A 21,739-nucleotide genomic window follows, 5' to 3' on the forward strand; every position below is an offset into this window, starting at 1 on the left:
GAGGGAAACCTGAAATTTGTCTGTGAGATGAGTGATTTCCAGGGTGGACAGTTCTCTCAGGAAAAGTAAACACAATCCAGAGTACTCAGTAATGCGCTTTGCTGCATCACGACTGCTGTTTGGTGAGCCTTTGTCACTGTGGTACAAGTACATGATCTCTTTGTTTCCTGGACTACATTACGACAAGGAAGTCATGAGGACATGCCACCAATTTCAAAATACAGGGCAAAACCAGGCAAATCACGCTCTACCTCAGATTCTCTCCCACTACTAGAATGCTTTGCTGACAGAGTTCCAGCATGCTTTGGTTGTAACATCTCAGGGTATCCCAGCGCTCGGACAAGACTTCTCAAATGGCACACACACCACAGCTGCTTTACCAAGATGGTGTTTGTCCTGTCAACCCCGGGGGACTCCTACTCATTTTCTTAGATTTCCTTCTACCCATGTTTCAAAGCATTAAATAAAATTGAATATGATTAACTTCCTCAATTTATAAAAAAAATATTTATCCTGAGATTTTATTTTAGCCTGAAGAGCATGCTAACAGAATGAACCAGTCACCGGTGGACTAAACAGCCTGGCTTCAGAGATCTTACAGTTCATTTGTGCTGCAAGTCTTTACTCAGACATTAGAAGTACATGGCTAGATTCTGTGTGGGTCCCAGGCACTCAATGTAGAGGATCTTACAGTTGGAAAACCCCTTCACAGCTAGGCAAAGCTGTCGTTGTACTGAATTTGTTGTTCCTAATATAGCTCTGTCCTCACAGCTCTTTCCGGAGTAGTTCATTGGGCCCAAGACAGATTTGAATGGGCTCAATGGAGACAACACACACAGCAGAATTAAACACCACTGGAAAGCCTAATTTGCTATTCTTAAACCAAGGAGGAGAATAGTAATGAAATTCTAACCATCTAATAATAAATACACAACATGTAATAGTAATATCTGCAGTGAAAATCAGTTTAATAACCTCTAGCATCATTTATAACTGCCCTGCAATACAGTTTGATTTAATAGATTTAAGGTCTTCTACCTACTAATCATTTCTAGCAATCATTATCCAAACAGACTTTTTACCTGAACTTTTAAAGCCCTGTAGTATAGTATGAGAAAGATGTCTTTGCGAATAGCTTTTCATAATCTCCCCTCTCAGCCCCTCCACCTGGCATGAAAAGCTTGGAAAGTGAAATCCAGAGCTGCTTCCTGTTCTAGAGTGACCTCTCTGCTTGCCATTTCAGAAGGGAATTTACTCAGAATACAGTGATTTCATTTACAGCGGACCTCATGGAAACATTCATCTTACAGTTTACCCTGGAAGCTCTGAAAGTACTTTCTTAGGTAGCTAAGGGTTTTCTTTTGTGCCCACTCAGATGAATGGGTAAGGATAGAATTGGGAACAGGGACTTAACCAAGTCCCTCTCTTCATGTATGCTTGAGTGTTACCCTATGCCTCAGTTCACCTTTTGGCAATTCTGATCTCTGACACATAGAGCCACTTAAAAAGTGGCTCTTTCTTTTTACAAAAGGAAAACTCAGAAATAAGTAACAACGACAAGAACTAAAACAGGGCGTTTTTTCCCATCATAGCTTTTTAAAAGGTTTGTGTCTGATGCACAGAGATTCCGATAACGCCTCGGCCTCGCTGCTTTCTGCTACATCTCTGCCCTGCCCCCTTTTCTTTCTTTGGCAATTGGTGTTACAAAGCCCTGTCTCTTCATGCTGCCTAAAATGGGTGTTGCAAGGATAGAATGAGAGACAATGAAAGACGGTGGCTTTGTAAATGTGTCTTGGAGTTCAAGTGCCTTTCAGAAACGGCAGATCATTTTTAATCTGACATCTCCTAATTAAATTGATTGGGAGATAAAATGCATCCAACAAGTGTCAGAATTATGGAAGTTAAAAAAGCTTGGTGAGTTGCGAAAGCCATTTGAGCTCCGGAAAGCTTCAGGAAGCAGAATGTCCTTGAAAGCTCTCATAGCAGGGAGTTACAGACCTCAGCTGGGGGCCTGCTGTCATGTTGTAATCACTATAATTTATAGCATGCCAGCTCCATCCCCTTTGCCCCACCAGGGGGCCACCTGGAAGTTAGTCAGCTTGATGCAAGATCAGAATAAAGAGCGGAAAAAGTATGCTAAACTCTCTTCAGATGGTCTCTACTATCAATGCACACTTCAGGACATCTTTTGGGGGAGTATAACCTTCAAACTGAACGCATCTTCAGTTTCTGCATATATGCACTATTATGACACGTATAGAGCAATTTCTCCAGGATCTTTGGCAGAGGTCCAAGAATGACTTCAATTCATTCATTCATTCATTCATTCATTCATTCAATATTAATTTGGGATCTACCACCTGGGTCAACAATGAGACAGATTCCTAGCTCTAGGCTGAACACTCCTTGGAGTAAAGTTGGAAAGAAACAGGAACAAAAGGTAAACATGGATGTGAACAAGACAATGTCTGGCATGCTATCACTTCTGATGTCTGAGCCACCTTGTTCAACTCTGCCTCTTGTACCTGCACTTTAGTTGGAAAGAGACATTGAATCACTGAAATTATTCAGCCTGGAGAATGGGCAAGAGAGAGGGGAGGTGGGAACAGAGAGGCTGTCGCTGTCTGTAGGGTTATCCCTCAGTGATTTCCACAGAATCCAAATGTTAAAATAACCCAAACGGTAACTGCAGCACCACTCGGACAAGCCTCACCTACCTCACAGGTGGCCTGGAAAGACACGGGTAAGGAGGACAAGATAGATGTGGAGCTCTTCTGGATTCACATCTTAACTTTGTGTTCTTCTAGATCTGTCACCTGGCAAGGTGTTTGCAGACTTCCAGTTACATTATTCTAAGTCTGATACTGTTACTGCATGTACGAAATAAGCAAGTAAATGTATATTCATAAAGGCCCCAAATAATTTCTCTTCCTTTGAAAGATGAGCAGGAAATAAATGCCTGCAGTTCTCTATTTGTCTCTGTTCACACATTATAACCTTTTGTGTATAGTACAATATTATACTCCATAAGCCATAGTAACAATTCCTTAAAATTCTCTAAGATGACTAGCAAGACCAAGTCAGTACTCTGTCAACTTGTCACATCCTAAAATCACCGGGGTAGACTGTTAATGGGGAATTACTTAGATCGAGTTGGACTGTTTGCACGTCTGAGGGGGTTGTTTGGATTGTTAACTGGAGTGAGGAGATCCAGGGCTGAATGCAGGCAGCTTCACTTCATGGCTTCAGCCCTGAACTGTGTAAGAATGAAGAAAGCTAACTGAGAATACACTGTCTAGCAACCAACCAAGGATGGACTTGCTCCTGACTGTGATACTGCCAGGTGTTTGAGCTGCCTTGACACACTGGCAATGATGGACTGTAACCTGGAATTGTGAGCTAAATAAATCCTTCCTATCCCCAGGTGCTCTTTGTCAGGATATTTTATCACAGCCACAGAAACGAAACCAGACAGGGCAGTTCATTGCACTGCTCCCAAGCTCAGTGAGGGGTCCCGACTGACTCAGGGGACAGTTTTGATTGGTCTGTTTAGCTTCAAGTCTAGCAGTGTTCCTTGGGTCAGACCACTCTTGAGGTTTGCTCTCTTGAGGCATTTGGTATTGTGAAGGGACAACTCAACAAAGGCTCAGAGAATGAAAAATTCGAGGTCAATGCCAGCATTTTAAAGAATCATAGCACTGGGCAGAAGAGGAAGCAGCTAAGGAGAGAGCAAGTGCGGAGAACAGAGACGCCTTGATTGGAAGGAAGCAAAAACAGGCACACCGGAATCAAACATTGGATCTCTGTCATGTCTCTGGAACTCTGACAGAGACATTTGCCATGCTGAAAAGAAGGAAGTAAAACACAGAAGGCTGAAGGCTTTTTCTCTAAACTCCCAGGGGCTCCATGCTGTCTCTAGACCTTCTAAAGAAATCTTGGGAAATCTTCCTCGCAGAAGACGGTGGGAACTCAGTTCCTAACACATCTCTTCACATGGGTGTTCTGTTGCAGAATAAGTGCAAGAATTATGAAGGGAAATTTGTTTCCTACGTGCAAATCTTAGTTTATGGTCCTTCCACAGAAGCGCCTGGCAGGCTGTAGGAACAGGATCTAGGAGCAGAACTTCAAAACGGAAGCACCTCACTTAGAAATGGGATCTGTTTTCAATGCACTGACAAAAAGATCCCCTTTTCTGATTTTGACCTGAAGTTGTTTTTCCAAGTGCCATCTGCTCAGAGTAGATCTCTCTCTTCCACACATTCCCTAGGAGCTCACCGGATATCTTGTCTTTCTCTTTCTCTTTCAAAGGCTTTTCTTTAGTTCTCTGTGTACTGGGTGAAAACCGGCTTGAGGATGTGGTGACAGGAGACTGCCATCTTTTGTGGTCAGCCAGCACAATGAGCATTTGATCTCCTTGAAGTGTTTTTGTGTGGGTTTTCTGAGAGGCATTTACTCGTCCCCACTGAACTGTTAAGGATGGCGCTTCAATCTCTGTTCCCTCCACTCATTTTCTTATTCTGCCAGCTCAATGAATTTCTTCAACTCCACTCCTGCCAGTGGGTTTGGCAGAGGTGGAAGGGAGAAAAAAAAGAACACAACATAGCAGAAAAGAAAACAAATAAATAAAAACAACTCCTTTTGGTAAGGGCTGTGGAAAACTTCACTTTCAGTTCTTCCTGAATGTGGAATCTGAAGTCTTTCTCAGACAAGAACTGTATTGATGTTCACGGGGGTGGGGGGGGGGGGGGGGGGGGGGACCGTCAGAAGTGAGATGAGAGAACCGCCTGTGCATATTCACGCTGGTGTCAAAGCGGCTCCAGATGCCCTCTAAGGAAAGCGGCACTTCCTCCTATCTGCCCTAGGGCTCTAGAGGCTCCTTCTTTGTCTCTGCTAGATTACCCAGAGGCCTCAACTCCACCCTGAACAGAAAACTTCTGAACTCTAGATCCACCCTTGCTACAAAGCAACCCAGCTCATATGCTCACATTTCAGAACGGGAACCCCTGCGTTCTAGATGGGATGACTCAGTTTCCACAGAGTGCTGGAAGAAGGAATGAACACTTCTGTGGAGATCCAGCACCTCAAGAATTCCTTTCTGTTATGATCGGACCTACTGTATGTCATGGGGAGGCTAACTGCTAAAGCATGTACTGTTCACCAAGTGAAAGCCTTTCCCCCTAATCCCCGTATGACTGTAATTAAGCAGGAGAGTTAATTTTATGTAAATCATGTATTACTGTAATTGGGCGCAAGTGCACAGTCATGTACATCTTATTTAAAAGTGAAATATAATGTTATTATGCGGATGCTGGTGCAGCAGAGTCTCAGCCCTCTGGAGGGAAGTCAGCACCACTGCTGGCTGTTTACAAGACTCACTCTTTGGTCTGTGAGCTTAATTACAAATCATCCAGCTCTGCTTGGCACTGCCCTGTGAAGGATTGGGCCACCTGCCTCCAGAAAGGCTGGAGGCACAGCACCGGGCCTTCCCTTTCCACTTCTCTCTTAACCTCCACTTACAGAACAGTCATTTTTCTCTTTCTATTCATCTTTTCAAACCCAAACAGTATTTTCCAATGGCTTGCTCTGCTTGGCAGTCCTAACCCATATATCCCCAGGCAGACTGCAGACGGATTTGTCTTCTGGAAGCAAGGACTAGTCGGTTTCCTTTTTTAGCTTGTCTTTTCTAATGCGACTCAGGATTGCTTTATGATCCCGGGATTTTGTTTTCCAAGTTCAGGCAGATTAGAGACCATCCAGAAGTCTGTTTGTGATTGCTACCCCTCTTGCACAGCCCCAAGAGGGGGGATGGCCTCAGGTGCAGGGCATTCGCTGTTCCTCTATTCTCTATCTATGCAGCTGATCTTGGGCTTTGGGACAAGGTTACCCTGCAGAATATAAAGCATCTAATCTACATATCTCAAGGTCAAGATTTGTGAGGAAGAAAATATGCAGAGGACTGAATGTTTACTTTAAACACAGTCTGTCCTCACCCAGAGGCCTGGAAACTCATTTTGGGGAGTTGTGCTGTGGCCTCATCCTTGCCCAGCTTGCCAGGCCAGCTATTCTGTCTGCAAGCTCGAGGTACAGGGGTTAGCCTTGCCAGACTTTGGGGCAGGAAGCCTCTGGATACCCACTTTGTGCTCCTTGTGTTCCGGCCACCATTCCATACTCCAGAAACCCTGCTCACGTGTTTCCGATTCCTTTCTTCTAGGAGAATTTGAATAAACTGACTCTTATTCTCCTTTTTGAACTGTTCCCTTCCTGCCCACCAGCTGTTTGATATGTCCATCTCTCTCTCTCTCTCACCTTCCCATAACCTTTCACTTTCCACCCAGATCTTATCGGTCCTTCATGCTGTCATTTTTTACTTGGAGGTTCTTTCATGACAGGCCTTTGGTCTAGAGGGTGTGGATGTGAACAAGTGGAGTGGTTCCAGAGGTCATGCTTTACTCTGTGAGGAGGGAAGTGTTGGCCAAGGTGCTGTCTTCATTTCTTCTTATAAAGGGACTTCTTAGAATAGCATGTGTGATAGTAGAATAAAGTGTCTTTATTGGACCAGTTTGTTCAGGGAAAATTCAACGTCTCTTCTATTTGGCAACTTCAGCGTCTGCAATGACTGGCAGCTCTTTGTATATTCCTTTATTTAAGTATTATATTTTTTGTATATATGTTAATGTATGTGCATGTGTTCTTGTATGAGTGCATGCACATGCATGCCCGTGTGTGAGGTCATCCTTGGGTGTTGTGGTACTGTACCTCAGGTACTACTTTTTCTCTCTATCTCATATATATATATATGTCTCATCTATCTATTATTTTCAGCAAGTAGGATGGGCTGGGTGACCAGCATATCCTTGGGGTCTGCCTGTCCTTGTATCCCAAGCACTGGAATTTTAAGTACATCATACCACCATACCTGGCTCTTTTTTATGGGTTCTCTAGGAATTGAAATCAGGTCCTCAAACCTGTTATTAAATTTTCTATTGTGTTCATGTTTGAATATATATCCATAGAAATGATCAGAAATGATACCCACAAATAAAATAATTTTTCTCTTGGTGTCTTTGTAGGATTATTTTTTTGTTTGGGTTTAGCTACATAGTCTAATCTTAAATATTAATTGGACAGAATTTCTTAGTATATTTATTAATTATCTGATATACAGTGACGACAATCTGGGACATTGCTCTGTTCTTTATGTTCATGAAAAACTGGACTCATATAAAAGACTCCTATTCCCAATGTCTAAGTCCATGGAGAAGAACTAAGCTGGACTGTGTGCCCAGAAGGGCTGTAACAAAGGATGGATGCTGCCTGCAGTGAAGAAAAGAGAGGTGGTTAGCATTCCGAGAATGAGAGGAGACCCAGGAGAATGCTTGGGGAGGAAGGGCGTGGAGCCATCTCAAAATATACCCCAAGAATGGGTTTGATTGTGGGGGGTCCAGAGGGCTGCTTTCTCAGCTTAGTTACTGTGCCCAAGCCTTGTGTGGAGTGAGTGCCTTTACCGGAGCAGGAAGGCTGGAGTGTCTGCCCAGCACAGGGCCTGGCCTACTCCTGTCCTCCCCCCCCCCCCCCCCCACCACAATACCTGATTTTGCTCTGTTAGCTCATTTAAGTTTTTGTCCTTCCTGGATTGGGAAAGTCAAGGCAAATGCTATTTATTTCACTTCTTACCTCATGGGAGGTTAGTAATGACAACTAACTGAAGAACTAAAAGTATATAGGATACTCCAGTTAGCCCCTTTACCATTTGTGGAGCTCAACCAAGGTTGTATCCTTAGAATAGCTGAACCAGTAAAGCATATTTCCAACCCCCATGAGACTGGATGGGTAGCACTTCTTATATGTTCTCATGCTGACTTCAATAGGCCATGCACAGTCATAGATTTATGTGCTGGTTACAAAACTAATCCCATTACTGCATATAACCCTTCATCCTTCCTCCATCTTTTATGTGTGCTTCCTGTGGATGCTCATATAGAGATATCAATTAATTCAATGAAGAAGCTTTCATTATTGATATCCAGATGATTAATTATGGAAGTGAAATGTCTCCTGTAATTGAGGAAGAGCAGTCTATCCAGGTGCGGCCTGACTTGGCAAACAGCATCCGAGGACAACCATTAGCGGAGTCTAATGTGACTTTGAGATAAGCTTTGTCATAGTCCAGTTTTCTGCACTGGCTTCTCCTTGAGGATACTGACTCACCCCGATTAGAGAGCACAGCCTGCTCAGTGCTATGTGCTATCAGGATTTTAAAGGAAAAGAATGATGTTCCCCTTTTTCAGACATGATAATGGTAGTTGAATTTGGGGGGATTAGATGAGTTGGATCCTTTTTGATCTTTGATCTCTTTGTTGCCTGCATTACCCAGAACCCAAAACAAGCTTTCTTGTTTCCAAAGACACAAGAAGCACTCCTTTGAATGACTGTGATTGTTGGAGTCTGTCTGACTCTGACTGTACGACTCCCATCATGCATCACTCTGCTGATAAAGTATGCTTTATGATAACTATTTACTGTTACCATAAATGTTTATTATAGCCCTACAAAGTATTTCCATATATTTCCATTTTACTTTGTGCATGCCAGTGTTCCAAGCTAAACATTGATTGCTGTTTTATTTCTTATAGTAGTCACAGTGTGTTTGGGAAGATGCTGCTTTCTCCATTTTAAATAGGAGGCATAAGAAACTCGGGCAAATTGCCCAAGGTTAAGTAAGTAATAAAGTAGGTCTTAAGTTGGGACCCACATCTGCCTTATTTCAGAGGCGAGATTTTCAATATTATACTTACTTTGAAGCCACACCCCTACTAACGATAGTACCCTGAAATATTTGACTCTATTTTTTAATTCTTTGAGTAGAACTTAAAGTTTTTTTTTTTTTTTTTTAATTTTGTGGCTTGATAAATCTTCGCTTATTGCTCACCTTTACCTCTGAAAGCAGAGACCCATTCCTACTCCATGCAATACCACAGGCCAAGAATATTGTCAGGCATAATATAGACACCTGGTAAATGCTTGTAGAATAAATGGAAAACATTAGCAAGCCTTGGGTCTTTAGAGTCACATTGCTTTTAGTCTAAGAGAAAGACTGACTTGCATAAAGAAATGTGGCCCAATACAGAAAAATCCCCCAACAGAATCAGGAGACTGGTAGGTGTTACAGGGGCTTATGTGAGAATCTGTTACTTTCCCTGAGCACTGTGAAGACAAGGGTACGAGGATGGCGTGGAGGGCACAAAACTGCAAAAGCAAGACACCAGAACATGTGTGGAGAGTGAGGCCATTCTGTGTGTGCCGTTGTAAAAAGGGACCGTCATGGAGGGTCCTGTGTGTGCTGTTGTGAAGAGAACCATCCTGTAGGGTCTTGTGTGTGCTGTTGTGAAGAGAACCATCCTGTAGGGTCTTGTGTGTGCTGTTGTGAAGAGAACCATCCTGGAGGGTCCTGTGTGTGCTGTTGTGAAGAGAACCATCCTGGAGGGTCCTGTGTGTGCTGTTGTGAAGAGAACCATCCTGTAGGGTCTTGTGTGTGCTGTTGTGAAGAGAACCATCCTGTAGGGTCCTGTGTGTGCTGTTGTGAAGAGAACCATCCTGTAGGGTCTTGTGTGTGCTGTTGTGAAGAGAACCATCCTGGAGGGTCCTGTGTGTGCTGTTGTGAAGAGGACCATGCTGGAGGGTCCAGATTCCCAAGCACCGCCTTTGTAACCTTCTGTGTTATCCTCCCGTTTATATCTCAAACACCCCCCTGGGCCTTGGAGAACTGCAATTCAAGGAAGCAGGATGAGTGGATAGTGAGTTTCTTTCAGGGAGGATTTTCTTCAGACACTTTTCATTGCCACTTCACAGGCTAGTGAGGGCTTGTAATTGGCGACTCTCAGTAAATATATAACTTGTTGTAAATGTATACTGAAGTGGAATTTTAGATATTTATTTAAAAGCAATTTGAATTTATGCTTACAATAAACAACTGTAACAGTTAATGTGTATTTGATGGCAATAATAAAAACATACATAGTGCCTTTTTCTGAATATGCAGAAGCTTAGAAGTCAGGTGATCAGGTGACCTATATATGGCAGAATTCAGTTCTAAGAAGTGAAATTATTTGCTCAGGATGCCATAATAGGACTGTGGGCACAGGAGGAATTTACCAAGGTAGGGAATATGGTTCTTACATTTGCTTTCTGCAAGTTGTTCTGTATATTGGACTCATCAGATCATACTGCTTTATTAGACTGTGCAATGTAAACTCCATGCTTCAACAGGTATGTTGACAAAGTAGAGTCTAGGTTAAGTCAAGAGTGAATGATGTGGACACCAGCAGAATGTGGGATTGTGTCACATGAAGAGCAGAAGAGGAAATTATGAATGACTGCTTGGAGAAGAAAATAGAATTCCAGAGTGAATAAGAAAATATGTTTCTGTCTTTATATTTTAAACACACACCATCATTCCTTTGCCCTTGAGAGGAACAACAGGAGTCAAGGTTCTGAGAAACTGCGGACGGGTGCGTTTTTAACTCAGTATGAGGAAGGATTGTCTAGATAACTAGAATGGTACAATAATGAAATTGCAGATAATGACAGATGTGTTAGGAGAAGCCAGATGATTCCACTGGTCCTGGACTGTGAGCTCCTGTGGATTGGACACCATGTTTTATTTGTCTCTCTCTAGGAACTGAAACATCAGCTAGCACACAGCAAACACTCATTTGGGATTCATTATACACAAGTTTTAAAAGTCGTTCTTTCATGATGTAGGGGAGCATGGACGTGGCAGAAAGGTATAGAGGACTCCCCCAATGCTTAGGTTTATGATCTCTAATAAAAATTTACAAATAGTGGTGCAGAGACTTTATAACAAAGTCAGTCATTTCTTATTTTTGGAACCAAATGTCAGTGGTATTGTTTCTTTGAACATGTACACCACCATGGGGAGTATATTCTTTTTCTCTGCTTTGGGGAGAAGGGTATATTTGCCACAGCTACTAACATACAAAGAAAACCAGGGCTATTTACATCTCTGTGCATGTGAAACAGATTAACTTTCCAGGCAGTTTAGCAAGGATTTGTTGTACATAGGTATCCAGAGAATGAGTCATAGGAACACTTAAGTGATGGCTGTGTTAATAAAATCACACTTTTCCAACTTAGGACAATCTAGAAAATCACACTTGTCAGTGTCCTAAGTCTTACAGAGATTGTCACTGTCATTATATATGAACAAAGGCCTTCAATTTCACTTTAAACCCTTATTTTTATAGGATATTTTATATCTAGAACATTTTGATTTAATGTGTCTTTTTGTTTTCTAACAAAGGAGGAGATGTCATTTCTTTTAGACCATGAAGAAGTCATTTGAGGAAGACAAAGAAAGCTTTATTTAAAGCATCTGTATGTGCTACAGGAACTACTCAAAGGTAAATGATAATAAGAAAATTACTTAATTTGGTATTTCATCTTATTCTTTGAGAATTTTTACAATTTACCTTCCCCAAATAAAGTGATCATTCATACCTTTTTGCTCATATCTGACAGGGGTTGACAACATCTCCCACTAAGGTCCCTTGGATTCTCAGGGATTTTCTTTCTCTTATAAATGTGCTCAATACATATTTCTCCATTGTCATGAAACATTGTCTTTTTGTTTTCAATTTCAAATAACAGTGTTCTTTGGGCCATAAAGGTGCTAATGAGAGCATTTGTTTGTGTGAGTCTAACTTCTTTTCATATGAAATATAAACACAGCAAAAGTCTTTTCCTTTTTTGAGAAAGGTGTGTGTGTGTGTGTGTGTGTGTGTGTGTGTGTGTGTGTGTGTGTGTACAACCTCTGCTGTCCTAGAACTAGCAGACTGGGCTGGCCTTGAACTCACAGATCTGCTTGCATCTGCCTCCCAAGTGCTGGGATTAAAGCAGCTGAGGTTTAGGTTCACACTTACTGATGCAGATACAGTTTTCTCCTAGCTGTTACTTTTGCTCAGAGAAACAGAACAGGTTTGGCCACTGTTTATATACCTAATGTATACCTTACTTAGAACCCGAGGGTAGCTGTGCTTGACTGAGAGAGTTATGCTGCTTCCGAACAAAAGACAAGCATCTTCTTTGCATTCTGTTTTGAGTCACAAGACCCTTCCCCTCCCTTCTTTTCTCATTTAATTTATGTGCCAGAGATCTTTCTGTTCTGAGAATGAAAGTGAAAGGCAGGGAAGAAAGTAGATGAAGCAGAGATGATTCAAGTGTCTGCCATGTTTTATGCTTCCTCAGTAAAGTAAATTATCTTTTCTCTTTCCAGTAACCATCATTTCCCTTGATCTTGGAATCACTCAAAACCTAGCTACAGAGTCCTGTGCAAACTACTGTGTTGTCTGAAGATGCACAGAAGGATGAAATACTACTGTCTGCATAGCCCAGGCTAGTTGGACAGTGTTTCCAGCTAAGAATTACTGCAAATTTAAGAATGCCATTTTTTTCTCATCACTGAGTATTTATTATATATAACAAATACATGGGAAAGAAAAACTATATTGTGTGATATAAATAGTTTATTTACATTACAGAAAAACATCAAGACAATGTATACTATTTCAAATATATCCATACATAATCAAATATAGCTGTAGTACATGTTTTCATTGGTGTAGATTACCACAAACGCAAGGCAACATGTGTAGATCTTGTCTTATTCTTTTGACTCTAATACTGTATTATGTAGTCCAAGCTGTCGGTTGTCCGGCCACTGGGAAACATGCTCCCTCTAGATTAACCTTGTGGATGCTCTTGTTGTGTTGTCTGAACTGTAGTGCCCTGTATTTTGCTTCTGTCTGTGAATTCTGTTGCTTCTGGGGCATTTCCTAGAAGGTTGGAAAGTTTACAGATCTTAGTCTAATGCGATTACCTAAAGTCCGGTCCTACAGTCAATGCGAGATGCTGTGGAAGCAACGACTAAAGTATTTCAGAGCAAAAAAACAAAACCCGATTACTGGTAGAATCTGGGAATACTTGAAAAAGTTATTATTATTATTATTATTATTATTATTATTATTATTATTTGCTTCTCTGTGCAGTTGTCTTTAGGCTTCTGTGGAGAACTGAGGAACAGAAGTAGAAGCTGAAGAGAAATACTTTTACCTTGCCTTTCTCCGTTCGTTCCTTAAGTCTGTTCATTATGTGGTGTAATGAACTGACTCAGCACAATGGGAACAGGCGAGTCCCAAGCTTATCACAGTTCTCTTTAAAGGTCTTCAAAAACTTTTTATCTAAATGTCTTAACGATGAGTGTTATATTGACATTCAGCGCTACAAGTTAAGATCCCATCACAGCGGAACGAACTGGCTGATAACACCCGATATGTAAATGCAAAAGAATATTGCTTTGGTTTAGCCTAATATCATTGTCTTGCATTAATGCCATAAAACTAGAGACAAAAATTGGCACCAATTATGTTGCTCCTATAAAAGGCTAATATTCAGTAACATCTGAAAATCGCTGATATAGTATTTTACTATAATAACAGATTTCTTTGATCATGCAAGCAAGAGCAATATAAAGCTAGCATTAAATTCTATTAAAACTAAGAGTGGTACAGTGGAAAATATATATATTTAACATACACACATGTGTACACACCTACATAGTAGGTGTGGGCACATTTTTGTGTAGTTGCTGGGGCCATATAACCGTCAAAAAGAAACATGGATCTGGGAAGTCACATTTTCAATCAGTGGGAGATGGAAGTAAACAGATGAAAATCCACTTTCTCAGTGGGACAACTCTTTTCATTTTGGAACAGGTCTCTAGATATTCATATTTTTGTGAGAGGCAGGTTCTTGAATCGACAGGAAAAAAGGAGAAACCAAATCGGGGGAAATGGGTAGGACAAGAGAGAAAGGAAAGGAAGTCAGAACAGACCAGATGAGACCAACACTAAGAGAAAACTGAAGACAACAAGAAGATCTACGCTAGGAATACGTCTGTAGACTGTCTCGCATCTGGGTATTTTGGAATATGTCCTGACAAACAAGGCTGGCCAGGTCACCAGGAAAACGGGCTCTCTTGGGGTCAGAGGTCGGCCTAGCTACAGAGTCTGTTTTGTGAGCACATTCTTTTTTGGAAGAATGGAATGAATCTACCCTGGATGCTGGTGTGATGTATGGATTGATACTTTTTCTGCAGTGTTTCCAAGGTTTGGCTGTACAAGGGGGAAGATTTATATAATCCACTATAACAATGCAAACACGGCTGATGTGCTATTTCTCTTCCCCTAAAGCAGATAGAGAAGTGTTTTGTTTAGCTCTTGCATGAAAAAAATACCCTGAAAATATAGTAGATATAGCTTACTCAAACTGGAAGCTTAGCTAAGGCAGTCCATGACAGAAGTGCACACAAAATCACAAGCAGCTGAGGCAGAGGAATAGAGCTGAGGGCAAAGCTAAAGCGGTAGACAGATGCCAGTTTAAGTTCATCACTCCGCTGTGTAACTCAGTATTTGATTAACTCTCGTATTTCAGGGTCTCAGCTAGGAAAGTGAGGATAACTGCTCATTTTTTATAATGTTGTGAAGTGTGTATACATGTGCTCTTGAACAAGTGACTATATAAACATCTGACACAATTATAACTTGTAAACACACAATTCCTGGAAAAGGTCTCTATATTCTATTTTTTTTAAGTTCTGCATAGGAAAGAACAAAGTGATTAATGGCTTATTTGAAGACATATCTGAAGTATTGGAGTGCTGGCTTTCTTCACTATATGAAATAGCAATCCCGTTGTTAGTTTTGGTTTTCACGTTGTCTTTGTTTGTGTCTCTGCATGTATTTTCATGTAATCCATTGGCTCACTTGGCATCTAAACATGAAAGTCAAGGTAATAGACTCAACTTGGCTTAGGGCAACACCAAGCTCCAATGATGATTTCCCTTGTGCCTGTAGGCCAGGTGAGGATTTATGAGCTATATTTTGTTTTTTTAGAGAGCAAATCCCACACTTGTCTTTAAAGAAGATAGTGTAATACCAATGCTAAGATACATTATAGTTTTTATGTTTTAATTTCATGATGCTTCTTATTTTCCCATTTTTAGAAATAATTTTTAGGGAAATTCTCTGATTTACTATAGAACTGTATAAATGAATGAAAGTCTTAATGTCTTATGGATCTGATAAAAAACTTAAAGAGTTTCTTCAGACATTTAAAAAAAGATGGTGAATTCAGTTCTTTTTTAGGATCTACATTGGATTTTTGGCTATCACATGAATGATGCATTAGGTTTAGAGTCTAGTTCTTACCTACCACACATTTGCACACTCAAGAGGTCCAACAAATCCCTGTCTTTGCTTCTCATCTCTACTGAACCTCAGACATCACTCAGGAGTCATAGTTCAATTTCCTGTTGAAACTGGATGAAATCTCTGTTCCCTTTCTATCTCATCCCTGTTCAAATAAAAATTACCTTTTTCTGGGCTTGGAATTTGCTATTAAGGTGTGGTATTTGCTGCTGTTTCAGAAATGTATCAAAGGTTTTCATAACACAATCTTTCTCATTACATTTAAAATGTTGCGATTAGCACTTACCATCTAAAAGTGAAGAAGCATTTGTTGTTGACACCAAGTGTGTTAACACTGATGGTGTCCAAAGGTTCTACTTGGGAATATGAATGTTATTATTGAGAGCTAGAATTTAAGCATTTCTAGATCTTATATAACATCTATTATCACAATTGGCATAGTGATTTCAGTAGGTAAAGATATACTGGTTCATAGTCTGAATGAAAAGTGGCCTTTTACAGATAAAAGAGAACAGAGTGTTTAAACAGAGGCTGACATTACTTATTAGAGAAGAAAATAATCTTAGGACATAAACAATCCTCATCATAATATAAAAATGAGTAAAATAAGTTGTGCCTGTTCTGTAGGAAAACCCATGCCTTTGCACTTGGCTAGTGAAATGTTCTTACAATGAGGAGCTAGGACTCATGGAGAACAGATGGCTACAGTCAGCCCACCAAGAGACTCAGAGTCCAAGGGAGGACAGAAGCTGCCCTTAGCTTGGATGATGCCCAAGTACAGTTACTGACCTTGTGATGCAGAGGACCACCACACATATGACAGCAATCTGAATTGTTCCAATCACAGCTGCAATCAAGACGTACTGAAATCGGACCGGGCCAGGAACGACGTAGAGAACACTGTAGTCCTTTTTTTCACAGTGTTGACCAGTATAGCCAGCATCACATCTGGAAGGAAGGACAGTATCTTGTCACTTGTGGCCCACAACTCTTTTATTTTAATTGGTTTCTTTAACCCTTTAACCTCAATTAACATGTTTACGTATTGCTTAATGACACACTGCAAAAAAAAAAAAAAAAAAAAAAAAAAAAAGGCTGTCTGTTTTAGACATTTTCTATGCCGTTGTTAGAGAAATGCCAAAAAATTACTGAGTCAGAGATATAGCAGGAGTAATTTCTTAAATCTGTCATTAGTTTTGAACAGAGAATTTTTTTTTTAAATTCTCTTTAAATGTTTTGAAGAGAAAAATTTTGGTGTAGGCAATACAGGTATACAAACCAAGCTAGTGTGAGCATCCTCTTAGAATGAATTATGTTTCTCATTCAATCAATCTCCCAACCAAAAGTTCACATAGACAATTTTCATATTGAAATAAGCATTTGGTACGAAAATACACTAAATTGGATCAATATGTCATTGCTTCGTGGAGAGCCTCTAGTACTTGATTTTGAATTTCTTGTAACTACATCCTGCGGACTTTTCCGTGGATATCTGGAGGGTTTAATTTAATGACTGCTGTGGAGGAAGGGGCAGCAGAGGTCTCTCTGTCATGTTCACTCTGCCTGTTGAAGAACATGAAAGTTCCAGTGTATTCTCTGAATGGAAACAGGTATGGAAAACAGTTGTGGATAAAAGACAGGCAGAGAGAGAGAGAGAGGCAGGTAGAGAGAGACAGAGACACAGACAAGTGCTGTCTCTCTATATATCTATATCATAATCAATTTATTTCATCATATGCCAGTTGTATATTAATTTAAATATAGACACATTTTCATTTTGATTTGCCATCTCAGAAATAATCTCTGTATGTTCTAGACATGAGTAGATATTTATAAACTATATTTATAAACTCAACCCAGACAAGCAATTTCTTTGTGTCTCTTCTGAGATTGAACTGGAGGTATGGCGGCCAATCATCTCATGATACCAGGCTCTATAGAGAAGAGAGCCAGTGCCCAGCAAAACCTTACAGTTCAGAGAGGATCTGTAGGGTTTTGAAAATAACCTCCTTAAAATACTAAGGGAGAAGGGCCAAGCACAACTCTGCACCCAGAGGAAAGAATGGTGAGCAAAATTGGCCCATGCCCTTAAAATTATACTGCAAGAGCAGAGTGGTGTGCTTTACACTGAGTATATAAGGTACACATACCTTCTGGTTAGTGTGTGTGTGTGTGTGTGTGTGTGTGTGTGTGTGTGTGTGTGTGTAGGAGAGACAGAGAAACTTTGATGCTGTTCCCTCATTTAAGCAGAATGTAAACAAATCTTCCACTAACACTTAAAAGCTAGTTTCTACTTTTTTACTTTATTCTTTTTAAAGGTTTAACAAAGAAAATGTTACCTGCAAGATGGCTCCTGCATATTGATGGAGTGTTCACACTTCCCGTGCATGCAGAAGCCATTGTAATGTTCCGGGCAAGGTATGTGGTGTTCTCTGGCACTTTCTTCTAATTTGTTAGCATTCTCTGTGAATATAGATAAAAGCAAGCACCCCTATAAATACCTTCTGTGCTGGGTAAGATCAACCAGTACATTAACCAGAAAAGCTATAGTAGGCAAAGGAATTTAAAAGGGCAAGAACTGAAAGGCCATGCTTCGGAAGAAAGGCAGAGGGAGAACTGAAAGACATCTTTACAATTATGTTTAGAGATGAAACTGCAAAATTACCCAGAGCTTTTTATGCTTTTACGCAATCTCCTACATCTTTAACAGCCAGTGATGTGGACATGAGTTGTCAGAAGCTTTAATTTTACTTGCATAGAGCCTGTACATTGATCATAAAATAATCTGAGAAGAAATCCTCTATTTTTTGAATTTCAAAGTATAACATCGCTGAGAACAAATTGCTGAAATACCTCGATACTCTCTCAGCATGAGGGCTTCAAAGTTAAAATATGGCCATCTTCAATTGTTAAACATTTTCCAAACCAAATGCAAATTTCAACAAATGCATTCTGTCAGGCACTTTTATAATATACTGTGAGTACGAGGTTTTTTTTTTTTTTTTTTTTTGTCCTAGCATCCATACATTTTTATTGCCACAATAATGCAATTGAAAGACTAAAGGTTATTTTAGAATCACTTATATAGATAGCCACATAGTACATGCTAAACACTCTAAGTTTATTCCAATCCATATGGCCCAGTACCTCGCCTGGACAAAACAGTAGAGCTGGCCCTGGTGGTGTGAGTGCAGGTGAGCAGGACCCAGGCAGGGCTGTGTGAGTAGGAGAACTGGTTCCACTCCTTGTTGTCTGCTACATTGGGTGAGCTAGCTGGGGCAATTCTGGAGACCTTGCCCAAGTGGTGAGGGCAAGCTGGCAGGGTGACCAATCCAGTTACCACCCAGGCCCAGAACCAGGGCCATGAGTTAGCCCACTCCCAACATCCACCTCATCTACGAATTGCTGGAGTGTGTGAAGGCACCGGACCTGTAGATCTAAAGCTGCAGGATCTCCATGACACAGGGCAACAACAGGATCTCCAAGAGGAACCTCAGTGAGAGCCCAGCATTGATAGTGTAGCAGAAGCCAGAGGCCTCGAACCAGACCAACAACGCTTTGCAATGAAGATTTACAGGTAAAGATGTATGGACTAAAGGGTCCACTATGTGACTCACTGGGCCACACTACAGCTTCCACGCTGAGATTTGTTTGTTTGTTTTTGGTTTTACTTTTAATTTTTTTTTGGGGGGGGTAGGGGAGGTTGCATGGGCAGAAGTCAGAAATGAGGGGATGGGGAGATTGGGGAGATGAATGGGATTGGGATGCATGGTGTGAAATCCGTAAAGAATCAATAAAAAGTTAAAAAAAGAGAGAATGATTTGTGAAATTTAAACTTAAGGAACGTGAGACACCTTATATTGTAAAGTGAAACACTTCCAGTCATTACGAGTCTTGTTCTCTAATGCTTTTATGAAAACAAGTAGGTCCTTTCGGGCTTCTGTTTGCTCAAATATGCTGACCACACATTCGTAACAGCATCTCCAAGCAAGTGGTTGCTCAAGTCCTTCTGTGTTTACTTCCCAGTGATGGAGGGTCTGGGCTGGAGAAATGGCTCAGGGGGTAAGAGCTTGCCAGGCAAGCATGAGGACCCGGGTTTGGTCTAACCACCAATGTAAAAGGCTAGGTGTGTCGCATGCGTGCCTGCAACTGTGGTGCTATATTGTGTGCCATAATAAAATATGCCTGAAGATCAGAGAACACAAGCCACTAGATTGAACATAGAGGCCAGGCAGTGGTGGCACACACCTTTACTCCTAGCACTCGGGAGGTAGAGATCCGTCTGGATTTCTGTGAGTTCAAAGCCACCCTGGACTACATGAGATTGGCTCAGTCTAGGAGAGAAAACAGAGCCAGGCAGTGGGAGCACACACATTTAATCCCAGTACTGGGAAGCACACATGCCGTTAATCCCAGGAAGTCACGGCTGGGCAGAGAAAGGCATATAAGGTACGAGGAGACAGGAGCTAAAGGCTTTTCCGCAGAAGTGTCCCTTTTGGTTAGAGGCCCATCGGCTGAGGCTTTTTCAAGCTGAGAAGTTGGTGAGGTGCTGTAACTTGTTCCTTTATCTCTCTGGTCTTTCAGCTTTCACCCCAATATCTGGTTTGGGGTATTTTATTAAAAGACCATTTTAGAGATTCATGTTACATGCAACCCCAGTGCTGTGGGAGTCGCTGGAGATAGAGGATTGCTAGGGCTCAATGGTGACCCCCCTTTTGGTCCATGTTCATTGAGAGACTCTGACTCAAAGGATTAAGGCAGACAATGATAGATGAGGACACATGGTATTCTTTTCTGTCATATACTCACACACACACACACACACACACACACACACACACACACACACACAGGCACACACACACACAGTTTTGTCTTCATTGTCTCTTCTGAAATATGGCATTTTTGAAAATTTCTGCCTAGATAAATGAGAAATATAACTTTATCAACCTCAATCTAAAGGTGTTTTTCAATCTGTAAGTATTCTTCAGCACCATAGTAACTTGTCAGCAATAAGGAAAGATTGCGAGTTAATTACTGTTTTTATGGAATGGATTATCTCTACACGGGCACCATATTTTGTTATAGTGTATCCTTATAATTTTCATGGGCAGCCATGGACGATGAGCATATTCATCAGGAGAAGGATGAGCCTTTGCCATTCATGAATTAGATGGATGTATTATTTATATTTAGGCAGAGCTGTAAAATATCTTTCTATACATTTTAAGATCTAGGTGCCATCTGCACATCATTAAAGTTTGAAGCAAACTGTTAAAATATTTAGTGCTTTCTTTTGTAGGGATATTTATGTCTATTGCTCTCCAATGGGTAATATGTCAACTTTTATCCCTAAATTTATAAAGTATAGACTGTAGCAATGGTAGAGATGTTGCAGATGACAGACACTTTAGCACTTCATTTGTTTTAAGTCTGTGTCTTTTAGCTATGGTGTAGTTGGGGATCTTCTGCATTAAGGTGTTTCTACACGAAAACTTTGGTCATTGGAGTTAGTGAACTACCTCTATAGAAAAGATTGTAAAGATACAGGGATTTGTTTAGGCTTCTCCTGCTCTTTTAAGTATTGTATACATTTTGACTAATTTTTTTTTTTTTGCTAGCAAATTACACCCACAGTAAGGACACACAAGAAAATTAAATAACCTAGTGTTGAGTAAAATCTGACCAAAATGGAATCAGGATAACCCTGGAATTTAAATGCACCGTGTAATGACCTGGTTATTCAGAATCCATGGAGTAGAGTAGGTTTATTTTTGTGCTGGGTCCAGATGGTAACAACTGTAGTAGCTAACCCATGCCCTCACTCTTCAGAGAGGCATTTTAAGCAGTGGGGGTTGTCAGGCCCACTGCTTATGAAATGAGCCAGCACTGATTTCCACTCTTATTTCTGGATGTTCTTCGCATAACAAACTATCCAACACTTCTAGTTAGTGTTTGTTAGTAACACTCCAGTGCTTCTGCACACCTGTGTGTGGGGAACTTCTCTGACTTCCTGCAATCCAGTTCTCCACAGCCTTCCCTGTCAGAATACCTTTCATCTTACTAAAGAGTGGGTTTTCTCTCTGCTAACTGTAAAAGAAGATACAGAATTGTTTAAACTCAAAACCCCCAAACTGATGGTTTCTATATTCAAACCATGTGCAAGATTGTGACCTGAGGTCTATCTAAGGGCTAAACAGGAGTTGTTTTGAAAGAAGGTATTGCTTCCGTGTGTCAAGAGCTGGATTTTTCCTGTTTCCTGTCTAAGCAGGTAATATAGGAGAGGAATAGTCTCCATCATAAAGTCTGCTAACTAGTTTATACCAGTCCTTGTGAGCTTAGAGGGCTCATGTGATACTGTCAAATAAGAAAGTAGAGAAGTTGAAAATAACCAAGTAGAAGAAATGAGCTCTGGGCAAGAAAATGAGAAGTCATCAATATATGTCAACAAATTC

The 21,739-nt window shown here is 40.8% G+C and overlaps 1 protein-coding gene across 4 annotated transcripts in view; it reads right to left on the minus strand.

Annotated features, from left to right (window-relative positions):
* Tmeff2 (transmembrane protein with EGF like and two follistatin like domains 2) overlaps positions 1-21,739 on the minus strand; it is a 358,120-nt gene that overhangs the window by 93,509 nt on the left and 242,872 nt on the right. For 3 of the 4 annotated variants that reach the window (XM_036172755.1, XM_036172753.1, XM_036172754.1), the window contains exons 8-9: positions 17,624-17,747; positions 16,074-16,232 (exon numbers count right to left, since the gene is read on the minus strand). In XM_036172755.1, the coding sequence (XP_036028648.1) occupies positions 16,074-16,232; positions 17,624-17,747 (283 nt within the window). Of the gene's footprint in view, positions 1-12,524; positions 12,852-16,073; positions 16,233-17,623; positions 17,748-21,739 lie in introns of those variants that run through there. The other variant, XM_036172752.1, reaches the window with a different exon arrangement.

This window comes from Onychomys torridus, chromosome 23 (genome assembly GCF_903995425.1).
Source record: "Onychomys torridus chromosome 23, mOncTor1.1, whole genome shotgun sequence".
Classification (NCBI taxonomy): Eukaryota; Metazoa; Chordata; class Mammalia; order Rodentia; family Cricetidae; genus Onychomys; species Onychomys torridus.